Source organism: Gavialis gangeticus, unplaced genomic scaffold (genome assembly GCF_001723915.1).
Source record: "Gavialis gangeticus isolate Ggan-Ray unplaced genomic scaffold, GavGan_comp1, whole genome shotgun sequence".
Classification (NCBI taxonomy): Eukaryota; Metazoa; Chordata; order Crocodylia; family Gavialidae; genus Gavialis; species Gavialis gangeticus.
The window spans coordinates 71,333,762-71,345,234 of record NW_017729022.1 but is presented as its reverse complement, the minus strand read 5'-3'; the positions used below and the strand labels follow the sequence as shown (position 1 = coordinate 71,345,234).

Below are 11,473 nucleotides of genomic sequence, written 5' to 3'. Positions count from 1 at the left end.
TTTTTTTTTTTTTTTTTTTTTTGGCCTTTGACAGGTTCTTTGGTGGCAAAAAAAAAAGTGGTGAAAGTTTCCACCCCCAGTAGAAGCAAGCTCCAGTGCTGCCCTAGAGAACAATTCCCAGAATATCTGGCACTCCATGACACACCCTTCCCTGCTGCTGCTCCCGTGCACGGGGAAGCCAGGGGAGAGGGGGAGGTGGACAGCTGAGAGAGGACTGCCCTGAGTGCATTGTTTGGATATTACACCTCTGAATATAAAACTCAGTGTAAGATCAGCTACTTTACTAGCTAAATCCCTAAGATGGCTTCTGCACTTATGAAAATTCAAGATTCATTGGCTGCTTTCCATTCTGCCCTTATTCTCTTCCATTTTGTTTGTATCAAAAGGGACCGGGTTAGGTGAATGCTGAGTAGCAAAGCACCGTGATTGGTAATTCATCATTGTTCACAACCGTCTTCTACTCTAACACCCTTGTGGAACTGGGCTTCTTTCATTTTCCATAGTGTATTTGGTGACTCTCTGTGCAAAGAGACTACATTGAAATGTATGTTCATCTGAATGGGTGACGGTTTGAGAGTACACTAAAAATAAACAGCTATTTGACTGCAATTTTCCAATTAGACCTATTTTATTCTGATTGCTGTTAACTAAACTACCCTATTTTTTTCTATTTGAATTTCTTACCAAGAACGAAATAAATGCAAGTATCCCAGGGCACGTAACTGTGTAACCACTGAAGCTATTTTGAATTTCGCACGATTCCATATTATGTGAAGTACAGGGCATATTATATGGCTAACAATTCTCATGTCCAACATATTTTGTATAATATCAAAATCATTGTGAAACATATGGGTCTGGAATCTTTTAGAATGATTTCAAAACTGATTTAATTTTAGGAGAAAAACAGAAAGGCCAAAAAGTAGGCACTTTCTAGCATATTTTTGAACAAAGCATATTAGATTTTTCCACCAATTGAAATTTATCCATGTGATTACATTTCACCACCAGAGCCAAAGAGGAAAAGAATCTATACTGAGGAGTTAATGCTAAAGAGTAAATATGTATTCTTTGCCATTTGTTCTCTATGACTAAAGTGGTGGTCAGCTCTTCTACCTGCATACTCGCCTTCTACCCCTCAGGAAAAGGAGAGCAGTTCCCATGCGGAGGCACACAGACAGCACATCTCCAAATGGGGAAAAGCTAGCCAAGAGCATAACATATAACTTAAGTGAATCCTGAGGGGTCGTCAGTCTCATATTATTATTTATCTGTATTATGACAGCACACAGAAGTCCAGATGATATTGTGGCTTTCTTGTGGTAGTCATGTGTGCTTACCCATCATGAGAGGCCATCCCTGCCCCAAAGCACTTACAGTGTAAAAAGACACAAACATGGCTTGGGACAGGAAATAGAGTGACTTACCCCAGGTCAAAAGAATGGATCAATGGCAGAGCTAAGAATAAAGAATGCAGTTCTCCAGAGCCCCATTCAGGTGCCCCTACTAGAAACATTGCTTTACCTCTCATGAACCTTACATAAAGTCAGCTTTGAGTACTTAAGCAAAAAGACATCCAACTTAATCACATATTACACTTTGTACAGTACTTTGGAAGGCCTTCACCATATAGTTTTGTTTTTAAAGAAAGATAAGCTTGTAAATTGATTCAGGGCATTTTCCACTAAACATTTTTTGAAACTGGATATAACAATGGAGGATGGCTGTCCGCCACCAGCCTTTTTCTTGGATCAGGTAAAATGCCACTCAGTGCATCTGAATTCCATTTTAGTAGATTAGTCATTTACACAGTGGTGATTAGACCCTCTTGTGACAAAGGCAGATGCAGTGAAATACACCTATGTTGAACAAATCAAGTTGCTGGTAACTTTGGTCTGCTAAAGATTTTCAGTAGCATTGGTAAAAAAATTAAGAATCTGAAGAAATGTCCTTAGCCTTATTTACGTTCTATTATGCTAGCAAATAGAAGCAGATATTTAACGCAAAACTACAGTACTGAAGGTTAAGGGTAAGATCTCATACTCTTCTTGTTTCTCCTGGTGGGATTTAGGTTTAATCAGGTCAACTTCTTTTGCTACAAAGATGCCTGGAAAATGCAAATGCAGTTCATGTTCTGAAGTCAAAAGTTATTACAGAAAGTTATGACTGTATTCAGGTTAGTTCCTGATTTAGTATAACTACTAACTGCTATGAAAGAATATGAGGGGAGTGTTATGTGCCAATTAGTTTCTGGCTATATTAAAGATTTTTTGTGGATTCTGAGCCTCAGGTCCATTACCTAATTCAGAAGATTGTTACCATTCTTCCCAATAGAGACCCCATACACATCTTACTTTTCATAAGTTTTAGAAGAATATTTGCCTCCTGTGATCTGGAGATTATCTGCCTTATGAACAGGGATCCTGGTTTTCCCTAATAAAAACATTGCAAATTCCCCAAATCCACAATTAAATAAATAAAAAAACCCAAATCCACAATTAAAATTAAATGCCACTCTCTCTATATATAGAGGTATCAATTGGAACACAATGTTTTATTGATATATTTACAATTTTGTACCAGTTTGGAAGCCTACCAGCCACTATGATGAAGCACACTTGTGCCCCAGCCAGCTGCTGTGGAGTACATGGAGCCCCGTCAGAGGGGCTGGGAGCAAAAAACTTCATGGCATATTGCTCCAGAGTTTATTCATGAGCAGCCCTGGCCTATCAGTCTGACCTCCTGGGTCCCCTGCCAGCCCAGGCTGCTCTGACCTGGCTGCACATCAATAAACTCTGGAGCAATATGCCATGAAGTTTTTTGCTCCCAGGCCCACCTTTAAATGGTGTATCCAAGAGCAAAAAACTGCAGAACAATAAGCTCTGGAGTTTATTCGTACACTTGAATGGTATGTGTAGATATGTCCATTGAATACAAAAGTACTCTTTAAAAGTGTGTTTATGGGGTACCTGTGCTAAAACTTGTAGCAGTTTCAGAAAGGTAAAATACATTCATTCTGGATTAACTAAGTCTATGGGTACTATATGAAAATTGCTACAGCTATGTTAATTTTAAGGTCAGTTTTTTAAAAATTTATTCCACACTTCCATGTGCTCTGGGAGAGCAGGGTCTAACCATAAGGAGTGGGAAAGGGGATTCCTGACCCCCTCCCCCCCAATTTATTTTCCCTGCTGTAGCAGTGGGACAGGGGCAAGTTTGAGACAAATGAGTAATAATTAGATTCTGGAAAATTATATCAAATTTATAAAAATTTCCATATATAGAATCTAATTAATGGGGGGTCATCTTATATTCAAGTAAATATGGTAGTCCCAGTACAAACACACCACAAACTAATTCTTCGTGATTTGATTTGATCACCTGCTATACTAATTTTGCTACTGGGTCATTTGAACCCATTGATTTATTGATTTAGTTTTAAGTGTGTCCTTAGCTCAGTCGTCATATTGTTTCAGTCTTAGCTTAGTAGAAATTGCCATAAATTAACTCCATTACGGAAGAAAGGTCCATCCAAGCCTAATGGCCTACTAGGCTAGTGTGGTTAAGGCACACTAATTTCTGTGCCAACAGCACACAAAGGAGTTAAGTGGCCAGTATCACATTTAGCCACCTTTAACATCTCAACCTGAATGACCAAATACCCATTTAGAGCTGGGTTGACCTGGAGGGGCAGGGAAGGAGTGGCCTTTAGGGCAAGCCATATGAAAAGCTTGAATTCATATCTGGAGGACTGCTAACAAGATGCCTTAACTCCTCTGCTGCCTTAAAAGGCTAACACCTACAGGATCAGATCATTATACTACATCAAATGCAGCTGGCCTTTGGCATGAATGCAGAGCAGGGCTTAATCTCATGTCTCCAGAGCCATAGCAAGCCACCTTAACAACTTTGCAAGAATGGCCCTCTCATTTCTACAATATGCTTGTTTAATGTTATGTTTGCTTGCTCAGACTTTTCAAAAAATCCATAACAAGCATATAGGAATGGGCTTTTTGTGAAACTCCTACATTGATCACAATCCCATTGCACAGGTAATTTAAAATGAGGTATTTGAAAACCATTCGATTCTGCTTCCAAACTAATACCAGGTCTCTCATATTATCAGCTCTCAGCATCAGGCTCTTACTCCTTTGGTTGATCTTAAGGAACTTGGAAGAAGTCTGCCTAGAAAGGAAATACTTTCCCGTAGGCTGAGAGACAATAACACAGTAGGATGGCTATCATAGAGGACAGTCCAGTTATCCTCCATCCTCTATTGATACAAAACCAGATGCCTTTATGTCCTCTATTTTTCTCTTCAAGAGAAAAATAGAGGACATAAAGGCATTGGGTTTCATATCAATAGAGGACAGAGTAGCAGAAAACTGGAATGTCCTCTACGATGGCATTCCTATAACATAAAGTAGGCTACAGAAATGCCCTAATAAGAAATAATTCCTACTCCAAAGCAGCTGTCACTTGCCTGAGCATGGGAGCACACTGGAGTTTTCTGGGTGCCATAGGCAGCAATAGCAGCAGCTGGAAGGAACTTTGCAGCCTTGAAGCATCATCGTCCATTCACATAAAAAACTTGGTTTTCCTTTCCCCGTCTCTTATATTGCCCCTTCTATCTGGCCCCTCTACCCTGACCACTAACAGCCTTACTCTCACTGTCTACTATGTTCCTCACTCTCTGCATCTCCCTCTGTCCTCCTTTCTATTTTCTTCCCTTCCCTAGCAGTTACTATGTAGGACAGGTGTGCAAAACAGGCCCTATTTAATTCAGATTCAAATTTGGCCCAAATCAGGGACAGTGATTTGATTAGTTAATTCAGATCACTGTCCCTGATTCTATGCGGCCAAATCTGAATCTGAAGATTCAATGCTGATTCAGAGAATCAGCAATTCGGACACAGATACAGTTTTTTCTACACACCTTGAGGTACCAGGCATGGCTCGTGAATGCTTTGATGCCAGGGCACATGGAGCATCCCACAGGAGCGTGGGGGGCCCCTCGTATGCTCAGCGGTGAACCCGAAAGTGGACCCTAAACCCCACCCAGCTTGGCAGTCGGCTGCAGTGGGACCACAGGTGCCCCCCCAGACCCAGGAGCCACTAGTCACCAAGCTGGGGGGGCACAAGGAGGTCCCCCTGTGCACTCCCCAGAGGACCGGGAAGTGGACCAGAAGTCCTTCTGATCCACTTCTGGGTCTGCTGCTGAGTGTGCTGGGGAGTGCCCCCTCACTCCTGTGGGACACTCCATGTGCCCCAGCATCACAGCATTCACAAGCCCCCTTGTACCTTGAGGTATGCAGAAAAAACATTTAAAGCTGTGTCTATGTCTGAATCGCTGAATCTTTCTGAATCTCTCTGAATTGATTTGGAGGGTTCCGATTCAGTTCAGAGAAATTAAAGGGTTTTCTGGTTCAATTCAAATTTGGAGATTCAGCCACTGAATCCAGCCAAATCTCCACCAAATCGAAATCAGGGACTGAAGCTTTGCACAGCCCTACTACATAGCCACATTTCACTTGTTCCAGAATCCTTTTCCACCCTCTTTCTCTCTCTCCTGTTTCAGCCCTGAATCCCGTAATCTAAGACTTCAGAATATAAATAAAATTAAAATATATATTTTAAACAAAATCAACACCCTAACAAGGAACACTGTTTGATCATAAGATTGATGACTTTGTATTTCTTAACACTTTCTTGTACTTAGCTTTCTGTCTCTGTAGATTACAGCCTCTTGAGACAGAGACCTTTCTCTTCTTTTCTTTTTTAATCTGATTTACATCAACTAGCATGTTTTTTGGCACTATAAATACAAGTTGGAAAATTAAGAAAAATGTTTATTCCATTCATTGATTACTTCAAATTCCTTCTAGTTCTGTCCTTCCCTTTATTATAAATAAAGACAAAAGTGCTTTATCATAGAGGAATAGGACTGGAAGGGACATCTAGGGGTGCCTGTAGACAGGCAGGGAGGCTGCTCTGACACACTATAATTACATTGCATCAGAGCCAAATCTAAGCATGTTAATTAGCACTCTCCAGCAGCTTCCACGTCTTGTGTATCAGTGTCCCCACACTTCAAAATGGTGATGGGGTGGTTTAGCTAAAGCTCATTAGATAAGCTTTAGTTAAAGTGCCCCTGCTGCCATTTTGAATACAGGAAATGCTGATACATGAGACACTGCTGGTGTTTTAATTACAGTGGCTCTCAGAGCCGCTTAATTAAAGCACACCCCGCCCCCAGAGCATGTATAAAAACCACACTAGAGGTCATCTAGTTCAGTCATTTTCAACTTTTTTGTACAAGGAACCATTTGTAAACACTGATGGCCAGTCCCAACCTAGTAAGTAGTTTAAGTAGAAAACACAAAAAGTAGTTTGGCCCCAAAGTGCTTATTATACACAAGTTAAAGCAGCTCAACAGTCTTAAATTTAAAGACAGAAATCAATATCAACAGGAAAACATTAACAGCAATATCAACATGTGGCCCTCCATTACTCCCAAGTGACCTTCATCATTGTGCAATTTGCACAATGCAAGTTGCTGGTGCCCCTCACTCCCACCTTGCAGCCCCCCCCAGCCCTGTTGGTGCTCCTCAGTCCCAACCCACAACCCCCCACCCCCTCAGCTCTGCTGGTACCCCTCACTCCAACCTGATGCCCTCCACAATCAGGCCCCCACCCCCAGTGTGTGGGACAGGGGGCGGGTTTGTGTGTGTGGCACAGGGGGCATGTACCACCCAGATCTGTGCACCCACAATGGGTATGGGACTCTAGCCAGGCCAGACCAACATGGGCAGGATCCACCTCCATGGCCCAGCAGGTAGGACCCAGAATGGGAGAATGGAGTGGGGGAGTGAGACTCGCTGCTTCTTCCACCACCTCCAGGACCCCCACACCAGCTGCACCACCAGCAGCAAAAGGAGCAATGGTGGGGAGGGGGCTCCACACTGCTCTCACCACCTCCCAACGCAGCCACCAGGCTGCAGCTCTACCCTACCACCATGGACCAGCCACCACCACTGCTGCTTCCCTCAGGCTGCCCACACTGCCTGGCACCCCACCTCCTCTCTGGGGTAGAGCCACAGCCTGAGGGGAGTGGCAGCAGCAGCTGATCCATGGTGATGGGATAGAGTTGTGGAGTGCCTGCTGATGGGAGGTGGTGAGCACAGCACACCCCACCCCCAACCATTATTCCTTGTGCTGCTGGCAGTGCAACTGGCATGGGGGGCCTGGTGGTGGCTGCAGCAGCAACAAGTCTTACCACCACACTTTGCCCTCCCTCACCAGGTCTTGCTTGCGGGGCCACAAACATGGCTCGTGCCCATGCCAGTCTGGCCAGATTGAAGCCCTGTGCCCACTATGGGTACACAAATTTGGAGGGCGCATTCCCAGCCATGGCTCCCAACATGTCACCTGTACTCCATGCCCTCCCAATGCATCGTCTCTTTCCCCCTCCGCCCCCTGCCTTGTCCCATAGACTTACCTGCAGGGAGCTGTGAGAGCTGCTCTCTACATTGCCTGGCTACCACGTGCATGCCTGTGCACACATGCATGTGGCACCCCCAGCCTGATCACCCTCCTCCTGCTCCCCTCATCCCAAAGCAACCCCTTGTAATGCCAGCCTCCAAAGAGTACCCCACAGTTTTCCAAGTTTTTCTCCTTTAAAAGAGAAAATCCATGATTTTCCACATTTTTCTGATTGTTTGGGATATATTTCATATATTCCTGTGACTCACTTAGTGACCCACTAATTGAGAAATGCTGATCTAGTTCAACCCTTTGTACGAGGCAGGATCGTCTCTACCCAAACTTCCCTGTACAACCCATAATTTAAACTCTTTGTAAGATACTGTCAAACATGACAAAACACAAGAGATAACAACCTAATCTTCTGCAGGTAAGGCAGGGGAACCACTACAACCAATGTCCTCCTTCCACAAAAGGTTATTAACATACACTTCAGAGATCCCAGATAGAGGGCCATTCTCTTAGACTAATCCTACTTTGAACCTAATCAAGGAATATCTGAGTTAAGACCAAATCCTAGTATACACAGTCAACCTGCACTGCTTCAAAGAGTAAATTGGTGCTCAGCATCTAGAAGGTTTAGACTTTGGAGGTTTCAGTTTTCAGTTCGTTTTTTTCTCCAATTCATTTTTCCCAGTTAGTCCACTAACAGCCTACAATAGCAAAGTACTGAAGCACAGGTTTAACTAAGCCTATGTCTAAATTAAGCTAATGGGACAACTCGGGTATTAAAAATTAAAGATTAAAAGTGGACTATTGCCTAAATTATCAGTTTTCCTTGTTTCCCTGCAATTTTGGGGCTTTAACTGGGTTTGAGAACACATGTATTTTTTAACTGATTTTCCTTTTGCTTGGAGAAGGGGATTGGCGGGGTGGGGGGAGGTTGTTTTGTTTGTTTGGTTGGTTGGTTGGTTTTTTTCATTTTGAACACTGACAGGGAAAATATTATCCTAAACATCCTACATAAATCTAGAGCAGTGCTGGGGGAAACGTATCTCTTGGAGTAAAGAAATACCATAGATTTAACTCTATTATGAAAAATACCATATAATCATTTTCCATATTATGGAACTGGTATTGGGTTTTGCTTACATCATACTATTTTTCCTATAAATTTCCCACTGCTTGATAGTCTCCTCATGCTGTTTTTAGCTGACATTATAGTTTAGTTCATTAAAAATAATCAGAACTGCCCATTTTAACAAGGCAGTGGGTCTCAGTTTCAAAATGGACTGCTCTACTCAACTTCAAGATAATCTAGGCTGGAAAAGCAAGTGCGTGCATCCAACCGTTGCTGGTTCATCAGAAAAGGCCACATCCTAATATGTTATCCTCTCCCTGAGGACTGCTATGTCTAATTCATGAGATGATCTGCTCTGAATTTACTAGCTTTCAGAGACATGTTCTAATGCCCACTTTATTAAAAAACAGACGTACCAGTTTTACGCTAATGGAACACCACTGATTTGAATGGAGTTATTTCTGGTTTATACCTGTGTAACCCATATTGGAAATAAACTCCAGGCTGCATCCAGATGAGCATGGACTTTTGGTTCCCCAGGGACAAAAAGCAGCAGCACACTTTGCACCCTCTTGCATGTGGTAGGTTACCCTGGGTGGGGTAGAGGAGGTTGGGGCCAACATCTGTGCTGGCCCCAGCAGCCTTACCTGGGGTCCTATGGGCCAGAAAAGCTCTAGCCATGGTGCTCCTGCAGCTGGAAGCCTGGCTGGCAGCCAGAGCATGTCTCCAGAGAGCCAGGCTACAATTTTGGGTGGCACACACTGCCGCCAATTATGTCACCCCGCTTTCTTTTCCATGTGTTTTTTCAACCCCAGGATCTCTCAGGGTAAAAAAAAAAGCCATGCTGCAAGGTAGCAACATGGCAAATGCCTGAATGTGCAATGTGTGGCACCACAGACAGGTCTGCAGTACTACATACTGCACAGCCATGCTTATCTGGATGTGGACCTAATATTTATTTAGCAGTCCTTACACACTCATAATCCAGAGAACTGAAGTACTTCCCAAGCAGAATTCATATCCTGATGGAATTCACTCACCATCTGTCAAAGAGCTGCATGCCTTTGGTGACTGAAGTTCATCTTCCTGACTTTATGGGTGCTAAAGCGGAAGATATGTATATACACCCAACATGTCTCAAGCTCTCCAACAATATGAGGTAAAGTCAGAACCAGTTTCTGATATAGACAGCAGACACTGGCTAATATCAGGAAAGAGTCCTGTCTGCTAATCACAGAATGTTATATACCCCATCATATAGGCTTGCCTCAGTTGGCTTACTGACATGCCCTTTAAGATATTATTCTATCCAGCAATCCTATCTGACCTTCAACTATTTCTTAATCCAGACTCAGTAATTACTATCCCTCTCTGTTCTCTCATAGAAAAAGAAATAGTATGCAGGATTGCAAATGATATCCCTCATAAACAGAAATACCTGTTAATTGAAAAGCTGAACCATGGCCTTTAACCAAAGAGGCTCCAGTTGTAGATGATTTTATTCCTCCATCTTTATTTGGCTGCACTGCTTCATTCTTCAGAGTATTTCCTGATGTTATTCCATCAGACTGCAAACAGAAGCACAATGCAGAGTAAGCTACTCAGTGAGTTACCATCAAGAACAGACCATATCTTGTAACTATCAGCTAGTGACACAGAGAATATAAAGCTATGTGAGGTCTCTTCCTGCACCATTGAAGATGAACAAGAGTTTTGCCACTGACTCTAGTACAGTACCACCAGGCTAGTAATGCTAATCGGCAGGCACTAGGGGTGTGTGAAGCAGGTCATATTCAATCTGGATTCGGATTCAGCCTAATTCGGGGGCAGAGTTTCAAGTTGTTGATTTGGATCACTGCCCGATTTGATCTGGCCGAATCCAAATTTGAAGATTTGATTCCGATTCGGAGAATCAGCGATTCGGCCATAGACACAGCTTTAAATGTTTTTTCTACATACCTTGAGGTATCAGGTGTGGCTCATGAATGCTGAGATGGTGCGGTGGATGGACTGTCCCACAGGAGTGAGGGGGTGGACCCCCCATGCCCCTTGGCTCAGCAATCAGCTGTGAGGGGACTCTGGGAACCGCCCCCCCCGCCAGGCCCAGGAGGCACCAGTTGCTGAGCCAGGGGGTGGGGAAGGGTTCATTGCTGAGTGCACTGGGGACCCCGCTGTGTTCCCATGGGACACTCCATCTACCCCACCATCTCTGTGTTCACGAGCTGCCTGGTACCCTGAGGCATGTAGAAAAAACATATAAAGCTGCATCTATGTCCAAATCATTGAATCTTTCTGAATTGAATTGGAGTGTGGACCCCTCCCACACACCCCAGCTCAGTGACTGGTGCCTTCTGGGTCCTTCCAGTCCACTTCTGGGTTCACTGCTGAGCACATGGAAGGTGCCCCCCCACACTCCTGTGGGACACTTCATGAACCCCAGGATCACAGCAATCATGAGCCATGCCTGCTACTTCAAGATATGTAGAAAAAATTTTAAAGCTGTGTCTGTGTCCACATCACTGATTCTCTGAATCAGCATCAAATCTTCAGATTCAGATTTGGCTGAATTGAATTAGGGACAGTGATCCAGATCAACAAATCAAATCACTGTCCCTGATTTGGGCTGAATCCACATCTGAATTGAATAGGGCCTGCTTCGCACACGCCTACAGCCTTCAACTACTTGAAGGGTGGTTACAAAGAGGATGGAGCTAGACTGTTCTCAGTGGTGGCAGATGACAGAACAAGGCTCAAGTTGCAGCAAGGGAAGTTTAGGTTGGATAGTAGGAAAAGCTTTCCCACTAGGAGGGTAGTAAAGCACTGGAACAGGTTGCCTAAAGAGGTGGTGGAATCTCCATCCTTGGGGGGTTTTAAGGCCCAGCTCAACAAAACCCTGGCTGGAATGATCTA

At 43.6% G+C, this 11,473-nt stretch overlaps 1 protein-coding gene across 3 annotated transcripts in view; it reads right to left on the bottom strand.

The window, feature by feature from the left end:
* LOC109296122 overlaps nt 1–11,473 on the bottom strand; it is a 215,534-nt gene that overhangs the window by 15,070 nt on the left and 188,991 nt on the right. For all 3 annotated transcript variants that reach the window (XM_019515354.1, XM_019515355.1, XM_019515357.1), the window contains one exon: nt 10,002–10,131. In XM_019515354.1, coding sequence (XP_019370899.1) covers nt 10,002–10,131 — 130 coding nt within the window. The remainder of the gene's footprint in view (nt 1–10,001; nt 10,132–11,473) is intronic.